At 37.7% G+C, this 20,567-nt stretch overlaps 1 protein-coding gene across 1 annotated transcript; it reads left to right on the top strand.

Moving 5' to 3' along the window:
* Window positions 1–13,302: 13,302 nt before the first annotated feature.
* Window positions 13,303–13,872, top strand: LOC149150485 (fasciclin-like arabinogalactan protein 21). Its single transcript, XM_089442816.1, has one exon. The coding sequence runs from the start codon at window positions 13,303–13,305 to the stop codon at window positions 13,870–13,872; it is 570 nt and encodes a 189-aa protein (XP_089298942.1).
* The last annotated feature ends 6,695 nt before the right edge of the window (window positions 13,873–20,567 follow it).

Below are 20,567 nucleotides of genomic sequence, written 5' to 3'. Positions count from 1 at the left end.
TATGCCAGCTACTCTCCTCGGTGGCATGTTTACTGCAACAAAACTCAATCTCTGGGTTCCGATACCAAAAATTATGTAAGAGGTTGACAGAATAAAGTTAAAGTCTGATAATAGACTACTGGTTAACTTAATAACCAATTAGATGCGTTATTTCAGATTTTGTACATGACTTATTTTTCCCTTAAGGGTCCCACTCATTCACTAACACCGCCAGTCCCACTTGAATTTTCCACTAAAGAGAGTACTTTGATCTCTACCGTCGATTTTACTCTTCCAGATCCAATGGCTATCACTTCTTCCAATCGCCAACTAGCTCGTAGATTTTCTACCGTCGCTTTTGTTCCGTTTGATCCAACGTTCGACAACGATATCAGGTGGACCACTTGCACGATGGTTACCCGCCTGATAAAGTGGTTTTTCTCTCTCCTCCAGTTGCTACATGTCGGGTGCTAAGGCTAATCACTCAAACTTAGGATATTATCACTTACCACTTTCCGATCACCCGATAGACCGCTTCCGCTCATCAAATACAACCCACATGCTTAAATATTAACTTTAAGAAAGACACTTAAATGATGGTTTAGCGCTCTAACTCCAGTATTAACCTTAATCATGAATTGGCAGTGTTTAACGATAAATCACATAAATATTGAGATTTTTAATTAACATATGAAAACAGAGAAATACCCGTCAAGGTTTCGGAACACCGATACATAGATGTAAAGAAATTTTGTACCAGGATTAACTCACAACACCAAACTAATTCAATTTATTCAACAAAATAAGAATTACAGGGTCTTGGCCCTCTCGACTCAATTACAGTAGTTTATTTGACCTTTGTCTCAACTTCAAACCCTATCTTTGTCACACCTTTCTCTCACTCACTCAATTCCCTATCGTCTCAGCTAATCCCTCTCTATTACAATTTTTTTCCTTTTATGAGTCAAATCCTATCCTAACTGCATTGACAACTCGATCCCTATTTTAATCAATCTAACAACTAAATATCTATTCTCAATCTTTGTTACACACCTACACTAACAACTTATCTCTTAGTCTAAAAATAATACAATATTCCAATTATTACAATAACTGAATACTAAGACAAATTCGAGGGATCCAATCCTCTCTACTAAAACTGATTTTTGACCATCAGGTCAATGAAATTCATCTCTTTTAGCCACAACATGTGAACATACAATCACATTGCCGGCTAAGTCCAGATGCTCCTGCATCATTATAAGAGCACATAATTCACACAAACCTATCCTCAAATTTCCTATTTGATTTACTGCCATTGATCGTAACTTTGTCATAGATCAAAAACGTTTTACTTAATAGAAATAGTAAGGACTCTCGTATGCATGTAATGTATGAAGAGTTAAGTTAATTGAAGGAAAGAAAGTTAAGTATAATATTAGAAGTCAAATGAGTCAGGGTGAGGGTTAAAAAGTTAATGCCTTGTCAAGAAACGCTAAGGAAATTAAAAATGTTCTTTTATGTTTAAGTGAAATTAGAAAAGTTTAGTTAAAGCGTCAAGTCATAGTTTTCATGAGGAAAAGAAAGTTAGATTTTGCATGATTCCATATTTAATCATTTTAGTGCTTATATACTCATGGTTGGGTCATTGTAATGTGAAGTAAGAAGAGAGAATAGTAGCAACTTGGTGGATGTATATGAGAGAATAATTAATGACTAGAACTTCTTTATTCAAGTAGAAGCTTGTGTACTTATTTGTCTTATGTTTGCATGTTTATCTTTGCTTCTAAATAACAAGTGTATCAGAACAAGGTTTAGCAAGGTTTCAAAGAACCAAAGGATTTAAGAAGGCCATGAACTACTTCCACTGAGAGCCTTGGCTATTGTGAGTGTCCCACAAATCAAAGTTTGCATCCATCGATCCATAAGTAGAAACTAGAGCTCGTTGAGAGTTAGTAAACCCAACTACTAAAAGATTAGACTGAGTAGCCTATAGAGCCACCACCATATCAGGAGGAAAGAACCACTGCCACTAAACAAATAATGAGTTTCTATCATAAGTTGTAGCCATGAGCCTCCATAAGAGTCTACATAGAAGATCTTAGCAAAGTTGCTAGTAGTTGTTGGGAGCCACCATTAAATTGAAAGTTAAAATGTTTAGTTTTAAAGATAATCAAGTGTATGCGTTATTCATTTATAGAAGGATGACATAATAAAGAAATAAGACAAAATACAAAAGAAAGACGACAGTCATGGGTCACAAATAAATGCTAAAGCAAACCAAGAAAAGAAATTGAAAGGAAGAGCTAAAGTATTTGGATGCATATTTTGCGATATATTTCTGTATGACATGTATGGAGAGTACTAGTTGATAGTCAACATTTGCATGCCAAATAGATAAGATGGTAGGGTTATGGGTATTGAGTCGATCATCATTGTGAGCAGGGGTGTATTTTTTCTGGCCATTGGTGTATGTTTGCAAGATCAATAGAGGCAATTAAAGTCTACTAAGGTGTACTATGATGAGGATAAACTACCCGGGATGATGATTTATCCCCAATGGAGTCGCCAATTCGTTATTTGGAATTTTGAATCTACGGATAAACACAATTTCCCTAGGTGGTTAGCTACACCTAGAACAACAAATTTAAAGAGTTTAACCTTTTCCTATAGAAGATAAATAAGACAAGGGACCTACTTGTTATCTTTCTCTTTCCCTTTGTCTCCTTTGTATGACTCTCGTCGCTCCTTCTCGAACTTAATCCGCTCAATCAGTACCTGCAATCATAAACAAAGGACAAAAACCAATCAAAGCAAGAGATCTATCTACTATAAGCAAATGGAATCGAAAGCATTTACACATATAATCATCATACATAATGACAAGAATATGGGAAAAGGTGTAAACAACTTTATTAATTAGAAGGAAGAGTTACAACCATGAAGTTCGATCCCATGTCACTCATCCAGCTTGAGTTCCATCCTTCATCACACCAAAATCACAACACTCCCGCAGCATAACAATACTTGCAATGATCTCAAAAATCACACCAAGAGTATCTCCTTACAATTTTTCAAAGTCCAACCCCTTTGATCACTTAGATGAGTGCTCAATTTATAGGAAGATGGAGGTGGTTTTGTCATAAGTGAGGGTAATGAATGGCCTTCCATACTTAGAGTTAGTTTCCATGGAGGAAGGGATGAGAGGATAGGAGGTTACTTAACTCATTCCCTATCCAATTTCAAGCTCATGGGATATGATAAGAGTGGGAATCTTCTAGAAGGCTCCAGAAGATAAGAATATTCCCAGAACCCTATGGATATTTCACTCAATCTCGCCCAGCGTAGGTCAAAGTGGGCCTAGGTGCTCTACAAAGCAAGTTTGCATGGGACTAAGTGATCTACAACACACTTACCCTTGACCAAGGTTGTGCTAGTCCCTCAAGGAGTCATTTCAGGATATCTTCAGGCCATGAAACTTTGAGGGAAGGAGGCATTCAATGTGATGACTTGTCTATGTAGCAATTGAATTAGGGTTTGATGAGCCCTAGAAGTATTGATCTAAATGTTGGGAGTGATGTGCCCAAATATATCTGTAACAAAGTTGAGGGTGCACTAGTAAGCCTGTAAGAGGCGAATTGATTGTCCTTCGATAAAATAGAAGAGGGTGCATGCATGCCTACACCAAAGTTTGAGTTTTTACATTATAACTCTTATTTTTAGTTCTAGTTTATACATATTCTTTAATATCATTTGTTTCATGTTTCAAATATAGAATAGGTTGCTCCGTTTTGCGAGTATGTTGAAAATTTTCAATTCTACTTGTTAGTTTTTTAATATTGAGTTTGGGAACACAAGTATAAGATTCTAGATTTGGCAATGTAAGCCATACTATTGGCCTCGCTAAATTATGCAAGTTTAGTCAAAAGACATAAACATTAATTTTTGCAATTAGGGAACTGTTGAACCAAGTATTGGAGACCATACCAGAATAGTTAATGGCATACTCCACCAAAGATATGGAGAAATCATCTTTTCATGAAAAAAGATGATGCCCATTCTTATGTTGTAAATGCAACTCTTTATTGAGTCATGTGCACTATTTTGTAGGACTACGTGTTATGAGTGAATGTCAAAGGAGTTCACTTTGATCCTATGTAATACAGAAAATAAAGACACATGATCCCATGTGTCAGTTGGATGAGCATTGCATGTAAGAGAAATTGGTAGTGTATAACACTATGAGTTATGGTTTTTTCCCAGTTGTTATATAACTGATGAATGCTTGGATCCTAGCAATGATAGACGTAATTAAACTAATTCTTTCATATAAATATGTATACCTTCAAGCCATTCATGATGTACTTTCAATAACTACAGTTCATCAAATATTTCTAAATAATAGAGTGTAAACAAAAAGAAAATATTGAAAATTTGAAGTGTTCTGATCATGGGATCTATACTAAAAGACTGAATCCATATTGAATGAATTGAAGAGAGTTAAACAAAAAGAAAATACTGAAAAATTGAAGTGTTCTAATCATGGGATCTATACTGAAAGACTAAATCCATATTGAATGAATTGAAAAGAGTTATTGAGTCTGGGAACACAAGGATATAATTCTAGATTTGGCAATGTAAGCCATATCGTTGGCCTCCCTAAATTATACAAGTTTAATCACAAGACACAAACAATAATTGTTGTAATTAGGGAACACATGAACCAAGTATTGGAGACCATACTCACTCCTTCACAACCGAATATATAATATTCTTTTCATTCCTATGTCCAGGAAATAACTTTTCTATTATTTATAAATCCTTAAACAAGAATGAGATGCACGGGCTACAATATGCATCCATTTGGCCTGGTTATGCGCCTTGATCAAGATGGATGTTTTCATGAATCTGGTAGGTGTATAAGATTCTTTTCGTTCCTATTTTCAGGAGAAAACTTTTCTCTTCTTTAGAAATCCTTAAATAGGAATGAGATGTGGGGGCTAATATATGCATTCATTTGGCCTAGTTCTACCCGTTGATCTGGATAGATGTTGTCATGAATCCGGTAGATCTTTCCCATAGACCGGAGCCAGCTACAGAATCATTCCAAAGAACCATTCAACTTAACTAGATAAATGGAGCTATATAGATAGATAAATGATAAGAAAGACTAGGCTCGTCATGATTGGAAACCTCAACAAGGGAGGATAACCCTCCAAAAGGAAGTTTCTGATACTCGAAATGACATTTCACCTAAATGTTGAATCGGGTCTATTATCTACTTAGTAACTGCAAAACCCTTCAAACCCCCCTACTGAAACTACAATTCATCAATTTTTTTCTAAATAATAGAGCGCAAACAAAAAGACAAGACCCAAGAAAGAGAGAAATCTCTTCCAAAAAGCAGGTTTATAAGTGTACTTAAGAAAAAGAAGATGTAAAATCATTTCTACCCTAAAGTATGGATACAAATTTAAAAATTTCCAACCTGGAGAGAAGACCCTTTGTTTAGTGCTTAAGTCATCGGGAACATAAATTTTAACTTTGTGCATTAAAAGAAAATTCCAGATATTGTACCTGTATGGTAAACATGAATCAGAGAGCGCAATAAAAAGATAGCCAACAACAAACAACAATAGTTGTAGCAACAAACACTGGGCGGAACAATACTGGACAGAATAGCAAAAAGACAACCAAACATAAAAACTGTAGGAGGCAACAACAACTAAATTAACTAACTTGATAACCTGAGAGGTGAAAGGTTGTATGTGAAGACTGCGAATCTACCAAAGGTTGCATGTGAAGACTATGAATCTCAAAGAATGGTATGAGGTTAGAACTACATTCAAGGAGTGATAAGCAGGAAGCCAAAACCTAGAATTTATACCATACCTAATAATTAATAACTACCAGACCATAAGTGGGCCATAACCGGTTCTGATTCAAAGGTCGTCATATTCGGACGCGGGGGAAAGTTGTCAACTGAGTAATCCTCCTCCTGTCCCTCCTTGTCCGGTAGGAAACGTGTCCCTCCTCATCTTGTAGGAAACATGACCCTCCCCCTACAACAAACAATGTATTCACATCTGCCCCTCCTCTGCAGCAAACGCGGCTATTCGCGACGCACGACAAGTTGGGTAAAGGGTAACCAACAATTAATTAATTATTAGTTATCTAATCTTTAATTAAACGTTTTTAATGTTTTATAATTAAATTCAACAATAAGATATTGTTTAATCGTCTAACAATGGATGTGACGATCAAAATTAGGACAGAAAGACAGCTAGGGGAGTTGATTTCAGAAAGAAACACTTGACAGCATAAATATGTTTATTCTTTCTTAACTCTTCTAAATAATTTCCTTTACCATTCAATATAAAAATAGTTAAAATAAACCATATATTCATAAACAAAATTACTTAAAAAAATATAAGAAATATTAATAAGTTTCTTTAATCACTTCAAAAATATAAGCAATGCTAATAATTTTCTTTACCATTGAATATCAAAAAATTGAATCAAGATGATGCATTCATAAACGAAATCACTTCAAAAATATAAGTAACGCTAACAATTTCGAGAGAGGAATTTTGATCTTCTTGAGAGAAGAATGCGACCGATCTTTGCTTAACAATTTCGAGAGAGGAATTTTGATCTTCTTGAGAGAAGAATGCGACCGATCTTTTCTTAAGAAAACAATACTATTGCAAAATAAGGCCTAAAAATATATCACATTACATCATTATTATTAAAATATCAATGTGTTTGTAGAATGTCAATTACCAGATGTAAAGTAGAGTTGACCATACAAACAACCGAGCATATGTGATGAAACATGAGAAATATTGCTCTAAGATGGTCTGTAGTAGGAATGTTCCTATAAAAAAAATCAATGATAACAAATATCGTGATCACAGTATTACCTCCTTTCAAATAATTTCGAAGATCCTAGTGGACTCTACCCGGGCCGTCAACAAAATTATTAAAAAAAAAATCATTCGAATGCAACTAATAATGATGTTACGTATTTCTTCGCTCACATATTAATCGGAAAGAGATACATCAATCCCAATAGAAAAATCATCTCTGCAAACCATTCATTGTAATATTTAGATCCATGGATGAAATTACATGGTTGTTATAATTCCCAATATTTTTATAATATTGGAATTTCATAAATGGTACATGGATTAGGTTTCTGGTCAACCTGTAATGTAAGCAATTATTGTGGTTTTTTTTTTTTAAATAAGTGAAACTACAATTTTTTTCACTATTTTGAGGAGAGTAACATTTTTTATGTGTTCTAATTTTGTTAGGAGTAACATTTTGTTATTCAGATTTATTTTAACACATTTTTTCCCTATTAAGTAGACAAGGTATTTAATTAAATGAATGAATGATTGTGGGTGAAAACTCATTTATGGCAGTGTTTTATGAAGAGTTTGGTTGAAATTCATTTATTTATTTGGAACTTTTATCAGGAGTTGTTGTGAAAATTCATTTAGAGTAATTCTCTTTTGTTATTAGAATTGACAAGATATGACAAAAAGTAATAGTCTACCACGAATATTTAAAAAAAAGAGAATTCATGTCCTTATAAACAATGTCACAGTGATTTTTACGCCGTAAGGCGTTCCCTCTGAGAGGAACTCCCCTCCATGCCACGCTGTCTGGTTATGGGCCCTTAGATCGATTGTTAGACGATGGAATAAACTCCAGCCATTAGATCATCTTCCATCCTTAAGACAGTTGTCACTCAATGATGGGCCTTCTCCCACCACATCGCCAAGGGCCTCTTCACCTACGCTGATCTGCAAAAGCTGCCCAATGGAACAAACATGGAAGCCATTGCCGCCCACTGCAGCCTCGTCGTCACAGGTAATTCTCACGGAGGTGGCCGCCAAGATTCCATCTCTCCCTCCACTCAGATGCCGGCCGAGTATCATCCAGTGTACATTAATGGAGTTCTTGTCTCGCATCCTGACATTCTCAATGACGGGCTGTTAGTGATCCATGGCGTCGACAAGCTGCTTCTTGATCTTGATCTTGATCACAGTAATTATGACACAACTGCGGGAGCCCCTGTTCCTGCAATGATGTCACCATCACCATCATCATCAGCTAGTCCTGGTCCTGATCATCCCCTGAATGTCATAACGCCCTTCATGCTGCAAGATGCAGCGCTCAGTCTTAGAGATCGCGGTTACAACATCCTCGCCTTGGCCATGCGCATCAAGTCCCCTGAGCTTCTGCGCCTGCAAAACCTCACCATCTTTACTCTCAGCGACGATTCCGTTTTCTCAAGCGAAGGCCAAGAATTTTCGAACAATGTGAGGTACCATGAACAGGGACTACAGAAAAAGCCAGAAGAAAGACTGTTTCGACCTCGTTAGGAGGATTCAACTGTTACTTCCATTGTTTGAAGAACTTCGAGAATTGCAGGGACCCCTTCCTCGGGTGGCAGCGGAGTGCTTTTCTTTGCTACGAAAAACATTCCATTCTGCGAAAAGACTGCTTCAACTCTGCCATGATGGCAGCAAACTGTACCTGGTAATGATCACTTCATTCATTCTCTTCTCTATGCCTCTCCTTTGCATCAACTCTTTCTGGGCAATATGTTTCTTGGTCGTTCAGAAAATCGTTTGGAATACACAATGCTTCACCTGTTTTCATAGATAAAATTGTGTTTGAGTACATTTCTTTATCTTTCAGCTACACATTACATAGAGGTTTGTTTTCATGGTTTTTAATCACGATAGAGGATTAATTTGGGGTTTCAACTTTAATGGCGTGATCCAGGCTTTGGACAGTGAAGCAATTTCGGGTAGATTCCATGCTCTGACCGAAGAACTAGATCGTATTCTAGATGTCATGCCATATGATTTATTAGAGATTTCAGATGAAGTCAGAGAGCAGGTGAGTATTGCCTGTTGTCCAATCTCCTCTTCCTTACCCCTATCATATCGATTTTTTCCTTCTCAACATGTCTTGGTACCCCACGCTACATCTTTTCGGTTTCTATCAGTAGGCTCTCGATGCAGACATATTTCAATAATCAAGAAAGTTGCAAATGAATGAGTCCAAGTACTATTAGAGATCAAAACAGAGGATCATTTTGAATCCGCTGAACTGATTCTATTGTATTAGCCTGTTGTAAATGTTGCGGGAGAGGACATTCCATAGTGTGTCGGATATGCTAAAGGGTAGGAAGATATGAAGATCTGTAAGGTAACAAAAGAGAAAACATACATTTACCCTATCAGGTGGAGATATCCTCTTTTTAACTAACCAGGTTTGTCATAGTTCTACCAAATGCCTTTCCAGACATCATCCAATCGCACTACATTCCTAACCTCTTTTTAGAATCAGTTCTGGACTTTAATTTTAGATGTAAAAGTTTTCATTTGATGCTTCCTGTGTGGTTCATCTATCTACTTCGTGCAGTACAATTCCCATATACGAGCCTTATGAACAGAAGGTATTATAAGCAACAGATATTTGTATGACTGACTTTTAAGAATGCCAGATTACCCATGTATACCCATTTATTGCCTTCTTTATATTTGTTTGAGACCAGATTGTTTCACAAGTAATTTTTTTGGCAAGATTCATCTTATTTTTATAGATAATGATAATATTCAGATGCTTATTTTTTAATTTTTTTCCTGTCTTGGATAATTTTATGATATTATTTTTCATTTTTATGTAACTTCTCTCAAGACTCACCCCACCCTCTGGCCTATAAGCAAGAGTGAGATACACTTTCATTGCTTATGGAAAGCCTCAATCAACAATTAGCTCATGAAGAGTGAACATGTCACATGTGTGGTTTGAAGCCAGGTGGAGATGATAACAATTACTCCTCTAAACCACTTTAGCGAGATCAAAACAAAATTCTATGATGTTATCTGTTCAATGGGACAGACCTCTCCACTTATTTTCTCTGTTTATTCTTTGTTGAAGATATGCTGCTGTTCTTTTTTTCCAAATCTCTAGCTCTATCTGTTTATTTTGACCTACAGAAACCATAGCAGCTTTATTTATTCTTACTTGTGAATCTTTGTTTCATATTTATATTATTTAGTCTGCCAGCAAGGGGATTTTTTTTAGTGATGTTGGTTTTCCCTCTTTAGTTTGCATTCCATTCTGATGTTTGGTCTAAAAAATTTGGACGACATTGCGCTGAATATTCATAATGAAATTCTTTTATTTTTCCAATGGAAAACTTTGTAACTTTTATATTTATGAAAGAGAAAGTTACATTCTGAAGGAGTCGAGGAATTGTAAACGTGAGAAACCATTAAGTGAATTTTGCGTATTGGTTGGATCTGAAATTTCATTCCGCATCAGATGAGTACGTACACTTAAAATTTGAATAGACCTTCAAAGAAATAAATTGAAAATGCGACTAAAAAAGTAGCTTGCTTTCTTTCCCTCCAAAATATTGACAAGAAACACATTATTTCATGATTTCCAGTTTATCTCACTCTGGGTTTGTCCAAAGTATGCAGGGTGGTGCTCGTTGGATCCAGAATTTAAATCTGTTGGACACCTAATCTGCCAAGGGTTAAGGTGTGGGCGCTGAACGGTCTAATGGAGTCCAAGAGACCACTTGGAATGTGAAACCAAGGGTCACTCCTATGTATTATAAATGTGTATTATTGTGAATAATAATGCATTCAATTTAGTGATGTTGGTTTTCCCTCTTTAGTTTGCATTCCATTCTGATGTTTGGTCTAAAAAATTTGGACGACATTGCGCTGAATATTCATAATGAAATTCTTTTATTTTTCCAATGGAAAACTTTGTAACTTATATATTTATGAAAGAGAAAGTTACATTCTGAAGGAGTCGAGGAATTTTAAACGTGAGAAACCATTAAGTGAATTTTGCGTATTGGTTGGATCTGAAATTTCATTCCGCATCAGATGAGTACGTACACTTAAAATTTGAATAGACCTTCAAAGAAATAAATTGAAAATGCGACTAAAAAAGTAGCTTGCTTTCTTTCCCTCCAAACTATTGACAAGAAACACATTATTTCATGATTTCCAGTTTATCTCACTCTGGGTCTATCCAAAGTATGCAGGGTGGTGCTTGTTGGATCCAGAATTTAAATCTGTTGGACACCTAATCTGCCAAGGGTTAAGGTGTGGGCGCTGAACGGTCTAATGGAGTCCAAGAGACCACTCGGAATGTGAAACCAAGGGTCACTCCTATGTATTATAAATGTGTATTATTGTGAATAATAATGCATTCAATGCTTATCCTTCATATTTGGTCTTCCCCATGGTTATGTTTAACATGGTATGAAAAGTGCAGGGGATTTCCTACCCTACTCAAATTTGAGCCACTGGTTTTGTGGCGTCTCTGTGCATGACAATTCTACTATTAGTCCCAAATGTAATGAATGTGCCATCACATAAATTCTAGCTGCATTCTTTGCCAGTTCTGTCATAGTAACTCCTCTGTTCTTTGTCTACGCTTCAGGCTTTTAGGCACCAGCATGGGCTCCTCCGACGCCTGTCACCTGCTCTCTTCCTGTCACCTGAGTTTTATGCAATTCTCTATGTGTTGAATGCTATTTTTTGTGTAGGATTCTCCTTCGACTAGCACGCTACCCATACCAAGTTACTACGCTGCTCTCCCCACTTGCGCAACGAAACTGTGCGTTATTTTCTGTGCTTTTTACAGTCTTCATACATTGCGTCACCCACACCGCCTCTCCAATACATACATAGTTGCCACTCCTTAGCTCCATGGACCTCCTCCCAATCCAAACGCCTTACACTCCAAACGATGTATTCTCCAAACGCATTAACTGAAATACCATTCATGCTTTGTGTGTTATTGATATTGTTATCTGTTTTTGGAGGAGTCAAGTTTCTTATAGAGAAGCGTGATATGTGCACTAATATGATGCATCAATTGTCCTATTGGGAGCGAAAGAGAACGAGATCACAGGGATCAAAGGCTATTATATGTCTCTACAACGTATTGCCATCTGTAGCTCTCACTGACTTCGTAACTCAATATTCTTTTGGCCACACAGAATTACAACCGAGAATCTTGTTACGTCGTAAGGCATTCCCTCTGAGAGGAACTCCCCTCCATGCCGCGCTGTCTGGTTATGGGCCCTTAGATCGATTGTTAGACGATGGAATAAACTCTAGCCATTAGATCGTCTTCCATCCTTAAGACAGTTGTCACTCAATGATGGGCCTTCTCCCACCACATCGCCAAGGGCCTCTTCACCTACGCCGATCTGCAAAAGCTGCCCAACGGAAAAAACCTGGAAGCCATTGCACCCACTGCAGCCTCGTCATCACAGGTAATTCTCACGGAGGTGGCCGCCAAGATTCCATCTCTCCCTCCACTCAGATGCCGGCCGAGTATCATCCAGTGTACATTAATGGAGTTCTTGTCTCGCATCCTGACATTCTCAATGACGGGCTGTTAGCGATCCATGGCGTCGACAAGCTGCTTCTTGATCTTGATCTTGATCACAGTAATTATGACACAACTGCGGGAGCCCCTGTTCCTGCAATGATGTCACCATCACCATCATCATCAGCTAGTCCTGGTCCTAATTTAACTGAAATACCATTCATGCTTTGTGTGTTATTGATATTGTTATCTGTTTTTGGAGGAGTCAAGTTTCTTATAGAGAAGCGTGATATGTGCACTAATATGATGCATCAATTGTCCTATTGGGAGCGAAAGAGAACGAGATCACAGGGATCAAAGGCTATTATATGTCTCTACAACGTATGGCCATCCGTAGCTCTCACTGACTTCGCAACTCAATATTCTTTTGGCCACACAGAATTCCAACCGAGAATCTTGTTACGCCGTTAGGCGTTCCCTCTGAGAGGAACTCCCCTCCATGCCGCGCTGTCTGGTTATGGGCCCTTAGATCGATTTTTAGACGATGGAATAAACTCTAGCCATTAGATCGTCTTCCATCCTTAAGACAGTTGTCACTCAATTATGGGCCTTCTCCCACCACATCGCCAAGGGCCTCTTCACCTATGCCGATCTGCAAAAGCTGCCCAACGGAACAAACCTGGAAGCCATTGCTGCCCACTGCAGCCTCGTCGTCACAGGTAATTCTCACGGAGGTGGCCGCCAAGATTCCATCTCTCCCTCCACTCAGATGTCGGCCGAGTATCATCCAGTGTACATTAATGGAGCTCTTGTCTCGCATCCTAACATTCTCAATGACAGGCTATTAGCGATCCATGGCATCGACAGCTGCTTCTTGATCTTGATCTTGATCACAGTAATTATGACACAACTGCGGGAGCCCCTGTTCCTGCAATGATGTCACCATCACCATCATCATCAGCTAGTCCTGGTCTTGATCATCCCCTGAATGTCATAACGCCCTTCATGCTGCAAGATGCAGTGCTCAGTCTTAGAGATCGCGGTTACAGCATCCTCGCCTTGGCCATGCGCATCAAGTCCCCTGAGCTTCTGCGCCTGCAAAACCTCACCATCTTTACTCTCAGCGACGATTCCGTTTTCTCAAGCGAAGGCCAAGAATTTTCGAACAATGTGAGGTACCATGTGGTTCCCAACATGAGGCTGCCTTTGGCAGATCTGGTGCAGCTTCCGGTGGGCACAAGACTGAAGACTCTCCTCCACGGGCAATCGCTGGTTGTGAGCGACAGCAAACCCTTCTCTGTCAATTATGTGGGTATAAAGATTGTGGATGTTTTCAGCAACAGATGGATAGTCGTGCATGAGATTCTTCGGCCGCTCATAAGCTCTGTGGATCCGATGGAGTGGGCTTCCAGCGACAGCAACGAGATTCTTTGGTCCCTCTTGATGAGCTCAGAGGATCAGATGGGGTTTTACAGAAACAGCAGCACTGGTGATCATCATGAGTAGTAGTAGGTCAATAAGGAGCTAAAGATTCTTTTATTTTAGTTGATGTCTGTGTATTTGTGATGTATTTTGCCTTTGCAATTTGAGTACAGTGGTATCCATGAGAAATCATGTCCAGGAAGCAAGCAACTAAATGTCTATGAATGCAGCATGTTATGTTCCTCTATCAAGAAGCCACATTTTGCTTGAACTGTAATGGAACAATGGCAATTTATATAATGGTTCTGATTCCTTTAATTCTTTTCTTTCATGGTTTCTTAATTTTCTGTATGTCAAGTATGACTTCGCGCTTTCATTTCTTTTCTCTGTCATGAGAATCTCCTTAAGCCATGGATTTTCTTTATCGATGGGAAACAACCATAGAGCTGAGATGGTTCAAAGAGAAACTAAAATGGAATGCCAGTAAACGAGTAGAATTCACAGAAGAGGCCAGATCGCCATAGATACTGCATTGCCAGTAATAATAATAAACATGCCATTTCATCCAGATCCTTCAAAGAAATGTGAGGGTGCAATCTTCTGATCGAAACTAGCAAAGTCTGCTGAGCGTTGTTAAGAGCACACGTAATGAAATTCAAGATTGCAGAATATTAAGGAAATTTGATTACTAAAATGTTTTGGAATCTGCAAATCAAATTAAATTGCCTGAAAGTTATATCGTAATTCAATCACCTGAAATTTATCATAATTACAAGGATGTTGAATACCATTTACCACTGATATTTGCCATGCATGAAGAAGTCTGCAATTTTTTGTGTCGAAGAATAGCATTCAAGTCTAATGGGCTCAGAGAAGTAAATCTAGGATTATAGCACGAATGCTTATGCAACTGCGTGAGTGAACTCTCTGAATTCTGGCATGGGGTTGTGGTTCATAAAGCCTTGCACCATCTGCAAAATAGTTTTAAGAGTGGATAAGTATACCCTTTCAGGAGTTCGGAAATATTTACGCCGTAAGGCGTTCCCTCTAAAAGGAACTCCCCTCCATGCCGTGCTGTCTCGTTATGGCCCTTTAGATCGATTGTTAGACGATGGAATAAACTCCAGCCATTAGATCGTCGGTGAAAAATGTTGTAGGCGGTTCAGATTATTGGAATGTCGTAGGCAGTTGAGAATATTGCGCTTTTTAGAAACCATTTTCGTGATGTTTTCCATCCTTAAGACAGTTGTCACTCAATGATGGGCCTTCCCCTCAATTTTGCCATCCCCTTCTTCATTTCCATTCCCCCTCTCCTTCCATTAATTCCCTCGCCGCTCTTTCCACTTCCTCTCTCTTCACCAATGCATCTGCGCCCTTCTACACTTCAATGCCCACCTTCATCTCCTTCACTAGAAGGAAGGAATTCATTCTCTGTTCAGCAAAGAGAGGCCAAGCGATCATCGGCACTCCATGTAAGATGCATTCGATCGTTGAATTCCAACCGCAATGAAAAAGGAAACCGTCTGTGGATGGATGAGAGAGGACAGCAATCTGAGGCGCCCATGAATCCGCCACAAATCCACGGTCCTGGATTCGAGTCTCGAAACCCTCAGGTAGAACCTCCCTCATATCTGCTTCGGTAGTCATCGTGGATTCAGTTGGAGGAGGAGGCTCCTTACGCAACACCCAAAGGAACCGCTGCACACTTGCTTCTAGCCCCAAAGCTAGTTCCTGAATCTGATTCTCCGACAGGGTGCCGCGGCTCCCAAAAGAAATGAACAGAACTGTCGAGGCGGGCTAGCGGTCCAGCCATTTGAGGCAGCCCTCCTTCTCAAACTTCTCTTCAGATTCTGAAAGAGACAAAGCTATTAGCAGCCCAACGGGATAAATACAAGGGGTCATTTCAACAGCGCTCAGAACCTTCCTTCCTTGAGAGCTTTTATTTGTGCTGGTTCCTTTTCTTGGCATGTGTTTATCAGAATTCCATGAGCTTCCTGAAGCCGAAGGGAATGTTGAATGAACCAGTTGAATGAAATATCAGATCTGTATAGAAGACGGTCTGGCAAATCTATTACGAGAATCGGAGGAAGGCCCGTCAGAAAGAAATTATAATTAAAGTGGATGTAGTTTATATGTGATGTGGCAATGTCATGGCCTAGATTGTCAATCATAGCAACTCTCTTATTAGGACGTGGTTTAATATGGGGATATGTGTTCCAGCTTTTTGAATGCATGTGAAACTAAGCTGCCATGTTGTAGTCTTCTAGAATTGTGTAACTGGTTCTGTTTCCTTGGTTAAGTGCAGGTTTCAGTTGATCAAATAAAAACTGCAAATAAGTACACTGATGACACCATCTATGCTGGAGAAAAACTTATAATTCCTTGAGAGGGATATGGGAGCTCAGATTATATTTGAAAGTTTGTAGTACAGGTTGTCATGGAATGTGTATGCAGTAATTTGCACAACAGCCTCAAGTCCCCAGTCTTGATTAGATATAAGAGGTCGTCCAGTCCAGTTTGAGTTTTGGATTGTTTATGGTAGGTTATCTATCACAAATTTTAAGGAAATATGTGATAAGCCAGTTGGAAATGTATTTTTTTTGTTTATACAGGTTTCTTTTAGATTTGTTACTCAGGGGCATGATGTCATGTTCTAGAGATACCCTGTCCATGTATCTTTACTATCTCGTAAAATGCAAGTTGAATGCTAATCATGCCAGAGTCCAGTGATTCTTTGGAAACTCATGTAGCATATGGGTGATTGGTGTGCCCTGCATGACAATGCTACCCTGCGTTTATTAATAAGCTTTATCGTTGTATTGAACTCTTGTATTTTGGTGAGTGGTCTGACTCTATTTATCAAGTATCTTTATTCTTTGTTCCACCTTATTGTAGAGCATTTCTTAGCGTAGTTGTTGTTCAGCTTTTTGAATGCATGTGAAACTAAAGTTGCCATCTTGTTCCCTTCTATCCATTGTATAAGACTTGTGTAATTGGTTCTGTTTCCTTGGTTGAGTGCAGGTTTCAGTTGATCAAATAAAATCTGCAAATAAGTACACTGATGACACCATCTATGCTGGAGAAAAACTTATAATTCCTTGAGAGGGATATGGGAGCTCAGATTATATTTGAAAGTTTGTAGTACAGGTTGTCATGGAATGTGTATGCAGTAATTTGCACAACAGCGTCAAGTCCCCAGTCTTGTTTAGATATAAGAGATGGTCCAGTCCAGTTTGAGTTTTGGATTGTTTATGGTAGGTTATCTATCACAAATTTTAAGGAAATATGTGATAAGCCAGTTGGAAATGTATTTGTTTTGTTTATACATATTTCTTTTAGATTTGTTACTCAGGGGCACGTTGTCATGTTCTAGAGATACCCTGTCCATGTATCTTTACTATCTTGTAAAATGCAAGTTGAATGCTAATCATGCCAGAGTCCAGTGATGCTTTGGAAACTCATGTAGCAAATGGGTGATTGGTGTGCCCTGCATGACAATGCTACCCTGCGTTTATTAATAAGCTTTATCGTTGTATTGAACTCTTGTATTTGGTGCCTCCAGAATTATTAATTTCCAACCCATATTGCGATGTGAATGATTAGTATTTGTCATTTGGTATGCATAACAAGCTTTAACTTCTTTTGATAATAAAAAATGCAGGCTGCATACTGGCATTTGCCTCTCAATTGGACTATTTAATGGTTATTTTCCACAAGTAAATAAACAGTGTTCATTTCATGCATGTGAAACTAAGCTGCCATGTTGTTCCCTTCTATCCATTGTATAAGACTAGTGTAACTGGTTCTGTTTCCTTGGTTAAGTGCAGGTTTCAGTTGATCAAATAAAAGCTGCTAATAAGTACACTGATGACACCATCTATGCTGGAGAAAAACTTATAATTCCTTGAGAGGGATATGGGAGCTCAGATTATATTTGAAAGTTTGTAGTACAGGTTGTCATGGAATGTGTATGCAGTAATTTGCACAACAGCCTCAAGTCCCCAGTCTTGATTAGATATAAGAGGTCGGCCAGTCCAGTTTGAGTTTTTGATTGTTTATGGTAGGTTATCTATCACAAATTTTAAGGAAATATATTGATAAGCCAGTTGGAAATGTATTTGTTTTGTTTATACAGGTTTCTTTTAGATTTGTTACTCAGGGGCATGATGTCATGTTCTAGAGATACCCTGTCCATGTATCTTTACTATCTCGTAAAATGCAAGTTGAATGCTAATCATGCCAGAGTCCAGTGATTCTTTGGAAACTCATGTAGCAAATGGGTGATTGGTGTGCCCTGCATGACAATGCTACCCTGCGTTTATTAATAAGCTTTATCGTTGTATTGAACTCTTGTATTTTGGTGAGTGGTCTCACTCTATTTATCAAGTATCTTTATTCTTTGTTCCACCTTATTGTAGGGCATTTCTTACCGTAGTTGTTGTTCAGCTTTTTGAATGCATGTGAAACTAAAGTTGCCATCTTGTTCCCTTCTATCCATTGTATAAGTCTTGTGTAACTGGTTCTGTTTCCTTGGTTGAGTGCAGGTTTCAGTTGATCAAATAAAATCTGCAAATAAGTACACTGATGACACCATCTATGCTGGAGAAAAACTTATAATTCCTTGAGAGGGATATGGGAGCTCAGATTATATTTGAAAGTTTGTAGTACAGGTTGTCATGGAATGTGTATGCAGTAATTTGCACAATAGCCTCAAGTCCCCAGTCTTGTTTAGATATAAGAGATCGTCCAGTCTAGTTTGAGTTTTGGATTGTTTATGGTAGGTTATCTATCACAAATTTTAAGGAAATATGTGATAAGCCAGTTGGAAATGTATTTGTTTTGTTTATACAGATTTCTTTTAGATTTGTTACTCAGGAGCATGATGTCATGTTCTAGAGATACCCTGTCCATGTATCTTTACTATCTCGTAAAATGCAAGTTGAATGCTAATCATGCCAGAGTCCAATGATGAGTTTTACTATCTCGTAAAATGCAAGTTGAATGCTAATCATGCTAGAGTCCAGTGATGCTTTGGAAACTCATGTAGCAAATGGGTGATTGGTGTGCCCTGCATGACAATGCTACCCTGCGTTTATTAATAAGCTTTATCGTTGTATTGAACTCTTGTATTTGGTGCCTCCAGAATTATTAATTTCCAACCCTTATTGTGATGTGAATGATTAGTATTTGTCATTTGGTATGCATAACATGCTTTAACTTCTTTTGATAATAAAAAATGCAGGCTGCATACTGGCATTTGCCTCTCAATTGGACTATTTAATGGTTATTTTCCACAAGTAAATAAACAGTGTTCATTTCAGATGGCATTTTCTCTTTGAAACTGTGCCTCTGGACAACAGCCTGCTAACTTAACTGAACATTCATAAAGCTCTGCCAAATCTTAGTAGTTCATGGCCTATTTTAAATTCTATCAAACTTATTCGAACTAACACAGTATTTACTTAAGCGGGGTCATTTCACACTGCTTAGTACAATAGAATGATCTTTCTTGAAATAGAATAAGTACTTCAAAAAAGTACCTATGAATTTTACTCATAGTTATTTGACTTTAACCTTAACAGAATCCTCTGTGGAATCCCTATATGTCTTCTGGTACAATGTGTCTCTTGTTTTACCAAAAAAAAAAAGAAGCAAAAAGGGCATCCTGGCCTTACAGAGCCCGGCATTAGAAACTGCCAATGTCAAGTATAGTAGCTCTGCTATCCACCTAAGGAACCTTGAAGGTATATTTTCAGGGAGCAAACGCTCAGCTCCCGCGATAGCCTGCAAACAATGTTTTAATTTAGAATAGAATTATCATGGTAAATTGGTATAAGAATATTAGTATAAAAAATCACCGAGTTATAAGCCTAAATATTGGCAAAGGCTAATTCTTCATGTGGCATAATCAATTAGCCATGTTATCTTGCTACATGATGCAAAAAAATGACCCATGGATCCTAATACTTTTTAGGGCTCTTTTTCAATTCAATAGGCTTTTCTTCTTCTTCTTCTTCTTCCTGAGATGGTAAAGATAATGACTCAAGAATGACTCTAAGCTTACTAGATAACCAAATTCTCAACATACCTTGCAATGCATATTTGTTACACCTCTATTATAGACCAAGACAAATGTAACAAATCAATGTACACTAGTGCATCAATATGATTGTTTTCACATAAGGCTTGATCATTAAAAGGACATTAAGGTTTGTACCTTTTGGGACAATTGCTAGTATAGTCAACATCAGAGAAAATACAAACGACCCAGAATATGAGAGAAAATACAAATGACCTAGATCCATTAAAACCTTGAAAGTTTGTTCATGAACTCTCTGAATCTGGTATAAAATGTGTGCTGTATTTGAAACTTCAATTTTCCATTAAATTAATGGGACATGAATTCCCACAAAGCAGTTCAAAAATGTGCAATTAAGTTGAGCTTTCATCTTGTCATTCAATTGATGGACACTCAATATTAAATATAAGATAAATATATAGGAGTAGCATGTGAGTGTTAGATTTATAAAGAAGATTCTTTTTATTATTAATAAAAATATAGATAGTTAGTTTCATTTTAAAGGGTTATAAATATGAGTTATAAATACAAGACTTAATAGGTTGTAAATATTTGAAGTGTTGTAAATATGAGTTATTAATTGTTTTTACTCAAAATCTGATAAATAGCAATTTAGCAATTTCTTTTTAATTGAGTGACCTAAATTCATGTTTTTTTAGGTTGAAGGTAAAGCCACTAAAGTGCAAAAATTGTGATGCAA

The sequence above is a fragment of the Pinus tabuliformis genome, chromosome 9, assembly GCF_031772625.1.
Source record: "Pinus tabuliformis cultivar Carrire ecotype Pingquan chromosome 9, CPIR1, whole genome shotgun sequence".
Classification (NCBI taxonomy): Eukaryota; Viridiplantae; Streptophyta; class Pinopsida; order Pinales; family Pinaceae; genus Pinus; species Pinus tabuliformis.
This window is presented reverse-complemented; position numbering and strand designations above follow the sequence as displayed.

Excerpts from the sequence above, each read along its gene's own strand:
- LOC149150485 (XM_089442816.1), top strand. The coding sequence starts at position 13,303 with ATGTCACCATCACCATCATCATCAGCTAGTCCTGGTCTTGATCATCCC.